Source organism: Rana temporaria, chromosome 10 (assembly GCF_905171775.1).
Source record: "Rana temporaria chromosome 10, aRanTem1.1, whole genome shotgun sequence".
Classification (NCBI taxonomy): domain Eukaryota; kingdom Metazoa; phylum Chordata; class Amphibia; order Anura; family Ranidae; genus Rana; species Rana temporaria.
The window spans coordinates 15545328-15563872 of NC_053498.1; the positions used below are offsets into that span (position 1 = coordinate 15545328).

General features: G+C 44.3%; 1 protein-coding gene across 1 annotated transcript; it reads left to right on the forward strand.

Annotated features, from left to right (window-relative positions):
* Nucleotides 1-460: 460 nt before the first annotated feature.
* LOC120915797 (carcinoembryonic antigen-related cell adhesion molecule 1-like) lies at nucleotides 461-16942 on the forward strand. Its single transcript, XM_040326595.1, has 9 exons — nucleotides 461-769; nucleotides 2499-2849; nucleotides 4901-5173; nucleotides 7809-8105; nucleotides 8374-8394; nucleotides 13085-13250; nucleotides 14710-14732; nucleotides 14876-14928; nucleotides 16913-16942. Exons 1-9 carry the CDS (start codon nucleotides 724-726, stop codon nucleotides 16940-16942), a joined length of 1260 nt encoding a protein of 419 aa, XP_040182529.1. The 5' UTR covers nucleotides 461-723.
* The last annotated feature ends 1603 nt before the right edge of the window (nucleotides 16943-18545 follow it).

Genomic DNA, 18545 nt, shown 5'->3' on the forward strand with positions numbered 1-18545 from the left:
CACCTATCACTCAATTGATGTCATTTCAACCTTGAGATATAGACTTTTTTCTTTGCATCAAGCACTGTTTGAGCTACTTATATATATATATATATATGTTAGTGGTTCATGTATATGCACTCTTATACGAATATTGTCACCTCACATGGTACCACATATTTTGGAGTTTTTGGTTTTTAGCGCTACATTTTTTGTTTACTATTTTTGCTGGCTTTGTTTGTTTGTTTGTAGCAGCTAGACACTTCGTTTTTGAACTAGCGCAGTTTTTTCTTTATATTTCTCTTGCAAAGTGAACAGTCTATTGGCCTTTAGTAACCAACTCCTGTATCAGCAAAGGAATGCGCAGGCCTTTGCATCGTCTATGTATCTGCACACAAAAACTGTTATTTTGTTTAAATGAATCAACACAATTGTGTTGTATTATTTATTAGGGAAGAACGACAATTTGTTGTCAGTTCCCCTTTTCTCTTGAGACTGGTGTGGAGTAACTGCTTATTGTAAAGGATTACATGACTTCCCATATTGCATGAATCATGTATTGCGATGCCCAGGACATAGAGAGGGGCACGGACACTGAAGATCGACAGATATGTTAAACAACACAATTGGATATTTACAGATCTAGGTAAAATAAAAGGAATCCAGGGAGCTTGAGGGATCTGAGAATCAGAGAGAGGAGGTGCTGGGATCCGAGTGTTATATAACGACCAGCAACCGGAGAAAATGATCTTCAAGCAACACCAGTTGGGTTCCTGGACTTCTGTGTCAGGTAAGTCTAGCAACAGAAACTCACTGAGAATGTTCTCGGTCTTGTTTATATTAGACATGTGCACACTGAAATATTTTGTTTCGGAATTTCGTTTTCGTCCGAAAGATAAATGTATTTAGTTACTCCCGAAAAAAAAAGATTCAAAAGAATCTTTAAAAAAAAAAAATTTGACTCTTCATGTCTCTCTATATCGAATCTTCATGTCTCTCTATGTCGAATCTTCATGTCTCTCTATGTCGAATCTTCATGTCTCTCTATGTCGAATCTTCATGTCTCTCTATGTCGAATCTTCATGTCTCTCTATGTCGAACCTTCATGTCTCTCTATGTCGAATCTTCATGTCTCTCTATGTCGAACCTTCATGTCTCTCTATGTCGAATCTTTATGTCTCTCTATGTCGAATCTTCATGTCTCTCTATGTCGAACCTTCATGTCTCTCTATGTCGAATCTTTATGTCTCTCTATGTCGAATCTTCATGTCTCTCTATGTCGAATCTTCATGTCTCTCTATGTCGAACCTTCATGTCTCTCTATGTCGAATCTTCATGTCTCTCTATGTCGATTCTTCATGTCTCTCTATGTCGAATCTTCATGTCTCTCTATGTCGAATCTTCAGGTCTCTCTATGTCGAATCTTCATGTCTCTCTATGTCGAATCTTCAGGTCTCTCTATGTCGAACCTTCATGTCTCTCTATGTCGATTCTTCATGTCTCTCTATGTCGAATCTTCATGTCTCTACCCTACGCCGCTGTAACTTAGAGAGGCGAGTACCGTATTCAGAAAGAACTTGCGCCCTAAGTTAACGCGGTGTAGCGTAAATGGGCCGGCGTAAGCCCGCCTAATTCAAATTATCAAGGCAGTGGGCGTGTTGTATTACAATGAGCCGTGACCCCATGTAAATGAGGGGCCGAACGAACAGCACATGCGCCGTCCTTGGACGTATCCCAGTGCGCATGCTCAAAAGAATGCCTAAGATACGTCGAACACTGCCTACGACGTAAACGTAACTTACGCACAGCCCTATTCACTTACAACTTACGTAAACAACGTAAATTTCGGCGGTCGTTCCGACGTCCATACCTTAACATGACTTACCCCTGCTTTATGAGGGGTAAAGTTAAGCCGGTTGTACGCCTTACGTAAACAGCGTATATTAATACGCGGGGCGCAAGTACGTTCGTAATTGGCGTATCTAGGTCATTTGCATATTTATAATGGGAACGCCGAATGCGTCCAGCGTAACTATGCGCCCACGATACGCCGGCGTAGGCAAGTTACGTCGGGCGGCTGAAGCCATGTTTTTAGACGTATCTCGCTTTGTGAATCGGCGCAAAGATGCGACGGCGCACATTTGAAATTACGGCGGCGTATCTGGAGATACGCCAACGTAAATGCTTTCTGAATCTGGCCCTGTGTGTTTCTGTAATATAATTGTGCCAAATACCTTCGTTTATAGCGCCGCTCTGCGCTTTTGTGACCCGCCGGAGTTCTCTTCCCCGCAATTATATTACAGAAACACACACATTATACATTATATACTCCTGTAATAGAGTGGATTATAGGATTTTACAAGCATTTTAAACTAGGGCTTATTATCGGGGTAGGGCTTATATTGCAGCCCTCCTGGAAAATAACGCTAGGTCTTATTTTCGGGGTAGATCTTATATTCGGGGAAACACAGTAGTTGATGGTTGAGATTGTACAATCAGATTATCGCTTTCTCTTGCAGTTCTCCTCGGTGTGTTGGTGGATGTGTCCAGTGGAGTGACAAAAATTCAGCTGATCCCTCGGTATCCGGTCATCGGGAGATCTGTCACTCTGAGTGTTACTGGGATTACTGGAACAATTCAGTCTTTTGCTTGGTATAAAGCACCAAAAGCAGACATAGATTATCAAAACTCAACATATTTTCGTGATGAGAATATTATTGGACCTCTGTACAACAATAGTAGGATGACAACTTTCCCCAATGGATCTCTACAGATCTCCAACCTAAATAGAACTGATGAGGGGAATTACACAGTGATGATACAAACAGATACAAATCAAAAAAATATGACTGTATACTTGAAAATCTATGGTGAGTTATATATCAGAAAATCAATGATGACAGTGCAGGTAAACAGACATCAAGTAGGTAGGAGGCAGACTGCCTCCCCTGTGTATTTATCACTCTCAGTGCCATCTTGGGGCCCCCAATTTTCGGGGCAGTGTGGGCTCAAGGACCAGCTGATTTGGGGAAAGTGCAGGGGCCCCCCATGCAGTTGGGGCCCCTGGGCAGTGCCCAGGTGTGCCCTCTTATTAAGACAGCCCTGCCCCTACCCACCTCCAAGCAACAATATAACCCCTGCAAAAATAGATCCCCTCCAGCAACAATAGATTCCCTAGTAGCCAGCATCAATAGACCATCCAGCAGCCAGCAACAAAGACTCCTTCCTCAACAGTACATACCTCCTAGCAACGACTGACCCCCAGCATCAATAGATTCCCCACGAGCAACAGAAGCACTCCCCAGCAACAATAAACCCCTTCCTTTGCAAAAATAGATCCCCTCCAGCAACAATATATCCCCCAGCAGCCAGCATCAATAGACTCTCCAGCATACCCCAGCACCTCTTTCCATTGCATACATTTAGTTTGGGAGGTGCCAGAACTGCGTTCCTCCACATTCCTGCTGAACAAAAAGCCCTGATTTTTCTGACATGTACATAGATCTGTTCCATGTTGGCCATTACCGTGAAACAGATTCTTATTGTTTATTGTTTATTGCTTATTGCTTGTATAGCGTAGAATCACCCGAAGGTATCGAAACGCTTCCAGACCTTAACAATTCACAACAGGACCGAGTGTTACAGGCATAAATTAACATAGTAACAATATAAAATATGTACCACAATTAAAATCAAATAATAAAACAACAATATAACACCATAAAACCAATACAGTACAAAAACCATAGAAATCACATAAGACCAAAGGAGAGACAACACACAATTCCCAACAGATCTAGCAGTGCTTCCCGCCAGAATGACCCTAACCTCACTCTTCCTATCAATCTGCCTCTGCCCACAGATAGATTCTGAAGAGTATCTATGACACTCCTCATGAATTTCACAGATTGTGCCTGTAAAACAAAAGAGGTGGAACCTAAGAGATAAACCTTCCCCTGAGGAGTTACGAAGAGTTGTTAGAAGTCAGAGCGCTGACCATCTTTTAGCCAAAACTTACAATTTTTGGTCAACATACCATTTTTAGTTACAAAAAGAGAGATGAAAAAGATCCTGGCCCAGATTCACGTATCTGGGCGTAAAGCTGTGCGGGCGTAACGTATCTGGTTTACGTTACGCCGCCGCAAGTTTTACAGGCAAGTGCTTTACTCACAAAGAACTTGCCTCTAAAGTTGCGGCGGCGGCGTAGCGTAAATCACCCGGCGCAAGCCCGCCTAATTCAAATGAGCCGGGTAGGGGGCGTGGAGCATTTAAATTAGGCGCGTTCCCGTGCCAAACGTACTGCGCATGCGCCGTCCGGAAAATATCCCAGGTCGCATTGCTCCAAATGACGTCGCAAGGACGTCATTGGTTTTGACGTGAACATAAATGGCGTCCAGCCCCATTCACGGACGACTTACGCAAACAACGTAAATTTTTAAATTTCGACGCGGGAACGACGGCCATACTTAACATCGGTTGCCCCGCATATACTGTAGCAGGGGCAACTTTACGCGGCGCAAATCTAACGTAAACGTCGTAACTTCACTGCGTCGACCGCGCGTACGTTCGGGAATTTGCGTATTTTGCTAATTTGCATACTCAACGGGGAAAACGACGGAGGCGACACCTAGCGGCAAAAAAAAAAATTGCATTTAAGATCCGACAGCGTAAGAGCCTTACGCCTGTCGGATCTAATGGATATCTATGCGTAACTGATTCTAAGAATGAGGCGCATAGATACGACGGCCCAGATTAGGACTTACGGCGGCATACATTGCGTTGCGCCGTTTTAAGACCTTTGAGAATCTGGGCCTTTGTTTTTATTTGTCAAAAATTCTGTTTGTGGGATCATTAATTGTGTAGTCTATCCAGAAAGGCCTTCATAAAGTCTAACTGTTAACATTTTCCTCTCTCTCTACAGACACGGTTGGTAAACCTACAATCAAAACCTCTACCTCACTTCCCAAAGAAAATATTACAGTCACCCTCACCTGTACTTCTACTAATGCGGAGAGGATAGTATGGAGCAGGGTCCCCTCTGGGGCCACTCTCCCTTCTAGGGCCACTCTATCTCCAGATAACAGGACTGCCTCCTTCTCCAGGATTAAACGTTTGGACTCAGGAGATTATAGGTGCCAGGCTAATAACCCTGGCAGTAATAAGTACAGTGATCCAGTCACAATAACCGTAGCGTGTAAGTAGCCATGACTGTTGTATTAACCCTAAAACAAAAACTATACTGACTTTAACCACTTGCCGACCAGCCGCCGCAGTTTTACTGCGGCAGGTTGGCTCAGCTGGGCAGATCGACGTTACCTTAAGTCGCTTTTTGTTTTGGCCACTAGGGGGCACGCGCACGCAACGTGTGCCCGGAGCCGATCAAACTATTGACACAATTTTGGGACAATTGACAATTATACAGTAATCAGCGCTATAAAAATGCACTGATTACTGTGTAAATGTCACTCGTAGGGAAGGGGGTTAACACTGGGGGGGGGTGATCAAGGAGTTAACAGTGTTCCCTAGTGTGTGTTCTAATTGTGGGGGGGATGGGACTGACTAGGAGAGATGACAGATCAGTGTTCATACTTCGTATGAACACGCGACCTGACTCCTCTCCCCGAGAGAACCGGCATCTGGGTGAGTGAGTGAGTGAGAAACTTGTATAGCGCAACAAATGCGAACTTAATCACCTCAAGGCGCTTTGCATCCAGTGTTGTCCTGATCCATTAGAAGAGGTGGGTCTTTAGTTTTTTCCTAAAAGCCTGAAGGTTTTCTTCCAAGCGGATGGTCGTGGGTAGAGCATTCCAAAGCCGGGGGCCTTGGACTGCAAATCTACGTTCTCCCTTAGATTTGTAGCGTGATTTAGGGATTTGGAGTAGGTTTTGGTTGGTTGACCGGAGCACGCGCTTGGTGACGTAAGGTTTTATTTTCTCGCTTAAGTATTGAGGAGCGTTTCCTTGTGTACATTTGTGGGTGAGGCAGAGCGTCTTGAAAGTCACCCGGTCCTGTACGGGCAGCCAGTGGAGGGACCTCAAGACCGGAGAGATAGATTCCCACGGTCTTTTACCTGTTACCAGTCTGGCTGCCGTGTTCTGGACGACTTGTAGACGTGAAATCTGGTATTTCGGTAGTCCTAAGTAGAGGGAGTTTGCGTAGTCGAGTCGTGAGTTGATGATGGTTCCAACCACTACTGCTGTGTCATCTTCCGGGATGAAGGGGATGAGTCTACACCCAGATGCCAGTTCTCACTCACGATAGATCGCGGGTGCCTGGTGGCCATCGCGCGTGCCACCTAAGCCAAAAGGCCAAAAGGCGAAGTGACATAAGGTAATATTGTTTCGCCCAGGAGAAAAACTGCGTTGGCTGGTCCGGAAGAGGTTATTGCTAGATTTCTGCACAGATCTGATAGAGATATAACACAACGGTAATGATCAGACAGAGAAAAACTGTAAATTTCAGTTTTGTAAACAAGTTGGAAGCAATAATGTAAATGTCTCATTGGGGTCCAAAGGTGACCATAGGGGGCCCAAAAGCCCCCTGATGTCTCCATGAAGTATAACTAAAGGCAAGATTTATTTTTCATTTTGGATAGAGTGGATTAGAACCCCTGTCATGTTTTTATCCTTTGTCTGTGCCCCCGCTAATGAGATTCACCATCTCCTCCATTATCACCGAGAGTGAAAGAAAAACCCAAATTTAGGGTTGTCACCAGGACAATGATAGAGAAGTAATCTTCTAAATATTTTTGCATCACTTAGTTAATCACTTGCCTACTGGGCACATAAACCCCCTTCGTGCTCAGGCGAAATTTCAGCTTCCGGCACTGCGTCGCTTTAACTGACATTTGCGCGGTCGTGCGACGTGGCTCCCAAACAAAATTGACGTCCTTTTTTCCCCACAAATAGAGCTTTATTTTGGTGGTATTTGATCACCTCTGCGGTTTTTATTTTTTGTGCTATAAACAAAAAAAGAGCGACAATTAAAAAAAAATATATATATATATTTTACTTGTTGCTATAATAAATATCCCAATTTTTTTTTTTTTTTTTAATATTTTTTTTCTCAGTTAAGGCCGATACATATTTTTCTACGTATTTTTGTAAAAAAAAAAAAAAAAAAAACGCAATAAGCGACTGGATTGCAATACTTATAGCGCCTACAAAATAGGGGACAGAATTATGATTTTTTTTTATTATTTTATTTTTTACTAGTAATAGCGGCGATCTGCGATTTTTATTGGGACTGCGATATTGCGGCGGACGTATCGGACACTTTTGACACAAATTTGGGACCATTCACATTTATACAGCGATCAGTGCTATAAAAATGCACTAATTGCTGTATAAATGTGACTGGCAGGGAAGGGGTTAACACTAGGGGGTGAGGAAGGGGTTAAATGTATTTCCTGGGTGTGTTCTAACTGTGTGGGGGGAGGGGGCTGACTGGGGGAGGTGACCAATGCTGTGTCTCTATGTACAAGAGACACAGATCGGTCTCCTCTCCTCTGACAGCACGTGGAGCTCTGTGTTTACACCCCATCATTACACACAGAGCTCCACGTCCATGCTGTGTTCCCGACGATCGCGTGTACCCGGCAGACATCACGCATCGGCTCTTCAGCGATGCGCCGGGACAGTGTTTACCCGCTGCGCGCCACCCAGTGGCGCGCGCGGGTAATGCTTTTAAATAGACGTCCAAAGACGCTCACTTGGCACCTGAGAGCCGCGCTGTTGACGTCTTTTGTCAATAGCGCGGGTCTGAAGTGGTTAAAATTGTTGTTTCTCTTCTGCCCTTTTATTCTGACACAGAATTTTTTGATATTGCAGATGGCCCAGAAAACGTGAAAGTAAAAGTCAAGCGCTCACCTTCAAATTCTTTCATTGTATTAGAATGTTCCGCTGATTCTGTCCCACCAGCCACTTACCATTGGAGACTAAATGGGACAAATCTAAAAAAACAGCAGAGCCAGCTTCGGGTAGAGAAAAAGAATGAGGGGACTTACACATGTGTGGCCAATAATACAGTGACACGGTATAATGCCATGGATTCCATATTTGTAAATGAAACATTCGGTAAGTATAAGAATCATCGGCAACCAGAGCAGAATTCTATCACTAAAGCCTGTAGGCAGTGGCAGCCCATCCATTGGGACGCACGGCGCCACCCCCCCATCTATGCGCCCGGGTCTCTAATCTACATGCCAGACGCATGGATTCCATTTTTTATATTTTCAATAGGTTTCAAAAAAACAGTGAGCTCGGGGCGCAGAGCATTGTGCCCTGAGCCCGCCCAGTTGTGAGTTAATAGCAAATGAATACCATGTACACCATGCCCACCAATTATGCCAACATAGCAGCACATCTTATGTGGTAAACTTTCTTTACCCCGCAGTAAACTATCCTTGCCATGAAGGTGCCAAATAGTCAAATATGCCCATGAGCCAAAAGTTCCTAATATTCTATTACTTTCAGGCCTCGTACACACGACCGAACATGTCTGCTGAAACTGGTCCGCGGACCAGTTTCCGCGGACATGTTCGGTCATCTGTACGGGCGACCGGACAATTTTCCGGCGGATCGGACAGGTTTCCAGCGGACAAATGTTTCTTAGCATGCTAAGAAACATGTCCGCTGGAACCATGTCCGCCGGACATGTACGATGGCCAGTATGACTCATCAGACATGTCCGCCTGCCCGAGAACCCGCGCATGACGTCGAAGTGATTCGACGCATGCGTGGAAGCATTGAACTTCCGCGTCAGAGAACATCGGTGTCGTATACGTCACCGCGTTCTCTGTCCGCGGGGATTTCTGTTTGATGGTGTGTACAACCATCAGACAGAAATCTCCGAGCAGACATGTCCGATGAAAACGGTCCGCGGACCGTTTTCATCGGACATGTCCCCTCGTGTGTACGGGGCCTCAGTGTTAGGTTTTTTGTTATTGTGGTAAACATTATTAGCTGGATTCAGAAAGCTTTACGCCGGCGTATCAGTAGACTCTGAATCTACGCCGTCCTAAATTTAAGCGTATTCTGGAAACCAGATTTGCTTAAATTAGGCTAAGATACGAGTGGCGTAAGTCTCCTACGCCGTTGTATCTTAGGGTGCAATATTTAGGCTGGCCGCTAGGTGGCGCTTCCGTTGAGTTCGGCATAGAATATGCAAATGAATAGATACGCCGATTCAGAAACGTACGTGCGCCCGGCGCATTTTTTTTACGTACGGCTTTTTCCGGCGTAAAGTTAGTCGAACAAATAGCTGGCCTAGTCAATGTTAAGTATGGCTGTCGTTCCCGCGTCGAAATTTGAAATTTTTACGTCATTTGCGTAAGTCGTCTGTGAATGGGGCTGGACGTAATTTACGTTCACGTCGAAACCAATACGTCCTTGCGGCGTACTTTGGAGCAATGCACACTGGGATATGTACACGGACGGCACATGCGCCGTTCGTAAAAAACGTCAATCACGTCGGGTCACCAATCATTTCCATAAAACGCGCCCCCTCATCCTCATTTGAATTAGGCGCGCTTACGCCGGCCCCAATTACGCTACGCCGCCGTAACTTAGGAGGCAAGTGCTTTGTGAATACAGCACTTGCCTCTCTGACTTACGGCGGAGTAGCGTAAATACGATACGCTACGCCGCCTCAAAGATGCGCCCGGCTACCTGAATCTAGCTATATATAAAGAAACTTTGAAGTTGTGATGTTAGTCTCAATGGGAAGTCGCTTGGTCGATGGTATTGCTCTATTACAGACAGTATTGCTAAATGCTGTATTACACCACCAAGATTTGCACAGCAGAGTTTTGTCACTTGAGTTTCATTTCACCTAAAAATGGATTTGTTTTTTGAAGAGTGTATTTAAAAAAACATAACCAAGACTTTGCTATGGTATAGCTCAGATCAGAAAAGTTGCTAGTTGGTGATTCAAACCACCACCATCTCTCCATTACCAAAATGTAAACTCTGGGTAGTCTAAGGGCCAGATTCTCAGTCGAGATACGACGGCGTATCTCCAGATACGCCGTCGTATCTCTGCGTTGCGCCGTCGTATCTATGTGCCTGATTCTTAGAATCAGTTACGCATAGATATCAGTTAGATCCGACAGGCGTAAGTCTCTTACGCCGTTGGATCGTAACTGCATATTTACGCTGGGCGCTAGGTGCCGCTTCCGTCGAATTCCGCATTGAGTATGCAAATTAGCTAGATACGCGAAATCCGGAACGTACGCCCGGTCGACGCAGTAAAGTTACGCCGTTTACGTTAGGCTTTTCCCGGCATATAGTTACCCCTGCTATAAGGTGGCGTAAGTGCAGCGTAACAACGGCCATCGTTCCCGCGTCAAAATTTGAAAAAGTTACGTCGTTTGCGGAAGTCGCCCGTGAATGGGGCTGGACGTCATTTACGTTCACGTCGAAACCAATGACGTCCTTGCGGCGTACTTTGGAGCAATGCACACTGGGAAATTCCACGGACGGCGCATGTTTGAATTAGGCGGGCTTACGCCGGACGATTTACGCTACGCCGCCGCAACTTACGGAGCAAGTGCTTTGAGAATACAGCACTTGCCCGTCTAAGTTGCGGAGGCGTAACGTAAATCAGATACGTTACGCACGCACAAAGATACGCGATCGGATGTGAATCTGGCCCTAAGCCTTTAACCCTTTGGTGAACAGAGGTGCCTAAATGCTCAGTTCTACCTTACTGTAGCAGCATCAGAATGTGTTAACATGACAATAACTCGATAACCAGTTTGCATTAAAACTAATTTGCATCCACATACATATAGCATACAAGGCTTTTATGTGGTGCACTAAAAATGTTCTAGGAATGTGCAAAAATGTAAAAAAAAAGTTATAAGCTTTTAATGCCGTAATTGTATCTAACAATTACAATATTAAACAATGCACTGTGTCAACAAAAGTGCTAGTGACGCCCTACCTAAAATTAATACTGCTCAGCTCTAGGCATGTGCATTTCGTTTCGTTCCGAATCGAAATTCGGACAAATTTTTCATTATTCGGACATTCGTATGCATACGAATTCCCGAATTGTAATATTAACGAATTAACCGAATCCGAACGAACGTTTTTGAATCGAAAACCCGCGGACGAAATTCGATCGAATTCGAAACCAACTTCTATTCGAATCGAATTTGAAAACAATTCGATTCGAAAACAAATTCGAATGAAAATTGAAAGCAAATTTTAATCAAAATCTAAAAAATATAAATCGATTTCTAAAAAAGAATACAATAAAATAGAATATAAAATAATAAAACAATAGAATGAAAATCAAAGAATAATAAAGAACAGAATTTTATTTTCTGAAATTTGAAATTCATATAGAATGAACTCAAATTCGAATAGAAAAATATTAGAAGAGTAGAAAAATAATATATACCGTATTTATCGGCGTATACCGCGCACTTTTTTGCCCTGAAAATCAGGGCAAAAATCGTGGGTGTGCGGTATACGCCGATACCCGCTTTCCCGTGCCGAGTTTTGAATACTGCGCCGACATATACCGAGCACAGTACACTCGGGTATAGTCGGGCAGTCTCGGCGACTTCCGTGCTCACGTCCTGGACGTACAGGACGTCAGCGCGGGTAGCCGAGCATTGCCGACAATACACGAGTGTCAGAGCGCAGTACACTCGTGTATTGTCGGCAATGCTCGGCTACCCGCGTTGACGTCCTGTACGTCCAGGACGTGAGCACGGAAGTTGCCGAGACTGCCCGACTATTCCCGAGTGTACTGCGCTCGGTATATGTCGGCGCAGTATTCAAAACTCGGCGCGGGAAACGAGCGAGGACGCCGCAGAAGGACACCGGACCCGCCAAAGAGGACACCGAACCCGCCGCAGAAGGACACCCGAAGCCGCAGAAGGACGCCGGACCCGCCGAAGAGGACACCCGAAGCCGCAGAAGGACGCCGGACCCGACGAGGCCGCCGATGGACGCCGCGCAAGACACCAAAACTGTAAGTACAAAAAAAACTTTTTTTTCACAGGATTCGGGGTCCCTTTAGGGGTGCGCGGTATACGCGGGAGCGCTTTATAGCGCGATAAATACGGTATTTATATATAAATATATTTTTTTCTGCTCTATTCTAATATTTTTCTATTCGAATTTGAGTTCATTCTATATGAATTTCGAATTTCAGAAGATGGTTATATATATATGCGTGCGCATGCTCAGTATCACGTCGAATTTTCAAACTAAATTGCACCCGCTCAAAGCCTAGTCGACTACGTCCAGCCCCATTCACGGACGACTTACGCAAACAACGTAAAACGTGAAAAATTCAACGCTGTTCCGACGTCCATACCTAACATTGGTACGCCTCATTTACGCCTCATAGAGCAGGGGTAACTTTACGCCCAAAAAAGCCTTACGTAAACAACGTAAAAAATGCGCCGGTCGCACGTACGTTTGAGAATCGGCGTATCTAGCTCATTACCATATTCGACGCGTAAACCGACGGAAGCGCCACCTAGCGGCCAGCACAAATATGCAACTTAGATACGACAGCGTAAGAGACTTACGCCGGTCGGATCTAATACAAATCTATGCGTAACTGATTCTAAGAATTAGGTGCATAGATACGACACCTCACACTCAGAGTTACGACGGCAGATCTGGAGATACGCCGGCGTAACTCGTATGAGAATCTGGGCCTATAACTTTTGTGCAAACCAATCAATATTGCGATTTGTATTACCAAAAATATGTAGAAGAAAACATATCGGCCTAAACTAAGGAAAACAATTGCTTTTTTTAAAAAAAAATAGGGGATATTTATTATAGCGCAAAAAAATAAAAATTGCAGAGGTGATCAAATACCGCCAAAAGAAATCTCTATTTGTGGGAAAAGAAGGACGTCAATTTTGTTTCGCTTCACTTTCTGTACTGGAGACAATAGACATCAGGACCAATATCGAGAGGGAATCTCCCCAACAGGGGATAGCAATAAAAACCTGACAGAGGTTCTAATCATTCTGCATTCTATCCAAAAACAATAAAAAGGGTTTTGGCTTTGCATACACTTTCATCATTTATTATACAAAAATGTATATTGTGTCACTGTTCTTTTTTTTCAGAATTGACAGACACTAACTATGAGACATCCAACAATGGAATTATCTTTGGAATTGGAATTGGAATTGCAGTTGTGTTACTGCTGGTTCTTGTCGCTGTGTTAGCTTACTTTTTTGCCAGACACAGACAACACAAAAAGAAGTGTAGCACACAGGATGAAGTTACGATGTAAGTAGATTATCATACAGCTTTCCAGTTCTAGCTAAATGAAAGTCTTGGATGTGTACAAAGGAGTTCTTGGTACAAAAGTTCATTTCACTCAACACCTTCCCGCCCGGCCTATAGTACAATGACGGCCAGGCGCACTGTTGTTCTGGGAGGACGTCATACAACATCATTGCAGTGCACCTCTCATGATGGGATCTGTCCACCAGACACAGTCGATGACTGATCCCTGTACCAGCCCGCTTCCAGTACCATGTGATCGCTGTGACCAATCACATGATAGTTGTAAACAATAGTCTTCCATTCATGCCATCACTTGTATACAATTGTGTTGCTAGTTGTGATTGGTTAAAGTGATCACATGGTACAGCCAGGACCAATCACAGCCCATCTGTACAATGTGATTAGCTTTGGCCAATCACAGCTAATCACAACAAAAGACACTGAATGAACCAGTTTCTTTCAGTAAAAATATTTGCTTAAAGGGGTTGTAACGGTTTGTGTTTTACCACCTTAATACATCCTATGCATTAGGTGAAAATACACCTGGCAATCACCGGCCCCCCAGCCCCCGTTTTACTTACCGTATTTATCGGGGTATTGCACGCTCCGGCGTATAGCGCGCACCCCTAAAGTGGACCCGCATTCCTGTGGAAAAAAGATTTTTGTACTTACAGTTTTGGTGTCTTGCGCGGCATCCATCGGCGGCCTCGTCGGGTCCGGCGTCCGTCTGCGGCTTCGGGTGTCCTCTTCGTCAGGTCCGGCGTCCTTCTGCAGCGTCCTCCCCGCTCGTTTCCCGTTTTCCCGCGCCGAGTTTGAATACTGGGCCGGCATATACCGAGCGCAGTACACTCGTGTATAGTCGGGCAGGCTCAGCTACTCTCGCGCTCACGTCCTGTACGTCCAGGACGTGAGCGCAGGAGGAGCCGAGACTGCCCGACTATACACGGGTGTACTGCGCTCGGTATATGCCAGCGCAGTATTCAAACTCGGCGCGGGAAAGCGGGTATCGGTGTATATCGCGCACCCACGATTTTGCCCTGATTTTCAGAGCAAAAAAGTGCGCGGTATACGCCGATAAATACGGTATCTCAAAAGTAAAACGGTTCTTTTGAATGGAGTGTCTGTACATCTCCAAGAGATTCTGGTCCGTGTGTACAGGGCTTGAAGGTTCTCTATTTTTCTCATTGAGATTTTAGGCAGTTTTCTTGTCGAGAAACTTGAAAGCCTCGTACACACGCTCGGTTTACTCGGCAAGAAAGCTCTTCCAGCAGTTTGCTTGCTGGTTCTTGCCGAGTAAACCGAGCGTGTGTACGAGGCTTCATTCACTTATATTGTCAGGTGGCTGTCCTGTCACTGTACCATTCTAGATGTTTATTCTTAACACCTTTGTAATGCATCCCTCTATATGCTACAAATATATTTCACCATATTAGAAACTCACAACCTATTTCCTTTTCAGGCAACCAATCAGTGCAAACAACGGTAAGTTCCTACAAACCTAAAATAATGTCTGTGCTCTGACCAATCTGTATATGTTCTGTATATATAAATTAATCATTGCTTGTTTATTTTACTGTTTTTTAAAATGATTTTGTATCACAATTTAAATTGTTCTTCTTCTCCAGAAGGCCCAGTTTATGAAAATGTAACTGTTCCTCAAGCCCTGCCCGGAACTCAGGTAATAACTCTGCACTTACTATTGATGAATTGGTTTACATTACCCATTTCCCGGGAAGCCGAGGACATCGTATGGCGGCCGCCCGGGATGGCAGAGCCACCTTGCGGCCGTCATATTACTATGGCTGGGATGGGAAAAGGTTAACCACTTCCCGACCGGTCAATAGACAATTGACGTCCTGGAAGCAGGGCTGGACTGGGACAGAAATTCGGCCCTGGTCTTCATCCAGACTGGCCCACTTTGACAGGTCTCTCCCACGGCGGCCGGACAACTCCCACACCCCCTCTCCCCCTTTACTAGCCCCCAGCCGTTCTACTTTATTAGAGTAGAACGGCTGGTACTGGTACTCTTATAGGCAGTACCAGTTGGGAAGCTAGACATTATTTCACCCGGGGCAACGAATCAGTTCTGTGCCCCCCCCCCCCCCCTTATGGGACAAGATTAGGTAGAAGTGAGAAACTCCCAGGCCATAGCTGTTGAGTCAGCTGTCTGTCCCCTCCCCCCCATGCTCCTCTGTCATCCCCCTGCTCCTCCCCCTGCTTCTTTGTTCCCCCCAGGTGAGCGCTGCGGGGAGGGAGAGACAGAGAAAGCCGGCCCACTGAGCCATCGGCCCAGCGGGAAACTCCCTGTAGTCCCAATGGCCAGTCCATCCCTGCCTGGAAGTGGTTCTGTTATCCTGACTGGACATATTTTGACGTCCTACGGGATAGCATGCCGGCGCGCGCCCATGGGGGCGCACAGCGCGGCGATCGGTGATCTGCCTGCATCTCTGATCTCGGTAAAGAGCCTCCGGCGGAGGCTCTTTACCACGTGATCAGCCCTGTCCAATCACGACTGATCACGATGTAAACAGGAAGAGCTGTTGATCGGCTCTTCCTCACTCGCGTCTGACAGTAAGTAAGCTAACATAGTATATAGTATATTTACAAAAAAAGAAAAATCCCTTTTAATAAAGCTATAGACAAATAGTAAGTTATTTTATGGATGAATGCAAAGATCTATTTTACAATCATGTGCAATATTTCAATAAAACGGTAGGGGGCAGCCTAGGTGCATATTTATCCAGTCTTTGAACTGTGCCAGATGCAATTAATAATTAAAACCATCACTGGTCTAAAAAAAAAAAAAAAAAGTGTGTCTATTATTCTTTCAGTGTAAACGCTTAACATAAATAAATAAGTACACAACATTTGTATCTGTATTGGTGACATATCTCTTAACCACTTCAGCCCCGGAAGAATTTACCTCCTTCCTGACCAGAGCACTTTTTGTGATTCGGCACTGCGTCGCTTTAACTGACAATTGCGCGGTCGTGCGATGTGGTACCCAAACAAAATTGACGTCCTTTTTTCCCCCACAAATAGAGCTTTCTTTGGGTGGTATTTGATCACCTCTGTGTTTTTTATTTTTTGCGCTCTAAAAATGTTAAATTTCACGTCGTTTGCGTAAGTCGTCCGTGAATGGCGCTGGACGCCATTTACGTTAACGTCAAACCAATGACGTCCGTGCGACGTCATTTAGCGCAATGCACGTCGGGTAATTTTCCCGACGGAGCATGCGCAGTACGTTCGGCGCGGGAACGCGCCTAATTTAAATGGTGCCCGCCCCATTTGAATTGGGCGGGCTTGCGCCGAGCGGATTTACGTTACACCGCCGCAAGTTTACAGGTAAGAGCTTTGTGAATCAGGCACTTACGCTGTAAACTTGCGGCGGTGTAACGTAAATCAGATAAGTTACGCTGCCGCGGAGCAACGTAAATGTACCTGAATCTGGCCCTAAGTCAGGAATTATGGAATTGTCATTGCTCTTTTGGTGTATCCAACACATATTAGACTAACGCTTGAGGAGGAAATTTTGTTTAAAAAAAAAAGCAGCTACTGCAAAAAAATGCAAACATACAATTAAAATTATTTCTGTGAATTTTGACTTTTGTGTTTTGTTTTTCCATTTTTAATACATTTTGGATGTTTTATTTTAAATGCAGGTGCAAGCAACCCAAGAATCTCTCATATAATTTTAAATCAGACATTTGCACTAAGCTGTTTGACATTTGCAGTCCAAGTAAACTCTGATATTTTTTTTTCTTTAAACAGCAATTAACTCATAAGGACAGAGCCATATACAGCAACCTTGTATCTAAGGCTGGCAAGCACTAATGGTAAGAACAAGTTTTCTGAATATCCATTAACCACTTGCTTACTGGGCACATAAACCCCCTTCGTGCCCAGGCGAAATTTCAGCTTCCGGCACTGCGTCGCTTTAACTGACATTTGCGCGGTCGTGCGACGTGGCTCCCAAACAAAATTGACGCCCTTTTTTCCCCACAAATAGAGCTTTATTTTGGTGGTATTTGATCACCTCTGCGGTTTTTATTTTTTGCGCTATAAACAAAAAAAGGCCGACAATTTAAAAAATATATATATATTTTTTACTTGTTGCTATAATAAATATCCCATTTTTAAAAAAAAAAATATATATATTTTTTTTCTCAGTTAAGGCCGATACGTATTTTTTTACGTATCGGCCTTTTTTACGCAATAAGCGACTGATTTGCGCAAAAGTTATAGCGCCTACAAAATAGGGGACAGAATTATGATTTTTTTTTTTTTTTTTTTACTAGTAATGGCGGCGATCTGCGATTTGCACAGGCATGGCACAGTGGTGACAATTGATGACACAGTGGCTGCATTTGATGGGCACAGTGAGGCTGCAATTTTTTTTTCCGTTTGCGCCCCCCCAAAAATGTTGAGCACCAGCCGCCACTGCTGTATAGTGTGTGTGTTTTATGTATTTAACTGTTTGTATATTGTTATTTATAGGTTTTCCTTTGGGATTATTTCCAATGAAACAACTTGAAGATAAGATTTATTATACGTCACAGGATATACTGTATAAAACAGAACACATTCAACTACCAATACTTACCAGCTTTGAATATCCAAGAAGTAAGATATAATACGTCAACTGAATCATAACAACCAAAGTGCACTGGATCATAATAACAATTATAGTGGTAATGCACCAACCAATGGGACACTTGCATGAAGCCCATCATGTATCCATATGGCTGTAATCAGATCACCAGTTTTCAATTCATCCCAAATTCAGTTCTCTGGCCTAAGGGAAAAAGGAGACGTCGAAATGTGGAGCTGTACAAAAGGGATATGGAAGAAAGGCAATATCCAAGTGGAGTGACTTCAGTTTTATGTTTTCCAGCTCATGGAGCCATATAATGGAAAATCCAGGTGTATTGCTCTGCCCAGAGCCACAGGTGCTGTGTAGAACCACCCACAGAAAGCAATGGCTGTACATTGGTACACGGCCGTACTTCATAAACATGGTGCGTGAAATCATTATCTATACAGTGCTGATCACCTTCTGGGAAAACAAAGTCCAAAGACTTGGGGAGCTGCATTTGACTTACTACGAGGAGCGACAAAGTGCAGAACTTTTTTTTAGCATCTCAAATGGCCCCTTGGGGTCAGGGGCCCTGGGCAGATGCCCATTTTGATTATATTAAAACCTGCTACTGTGCAAAGTAGTGTTAACGGGTGAAGTTTTAGGCCTCGTACACACGATAGGTTAACCAGAGGACAACGGTCTGATGGACCGTTTTC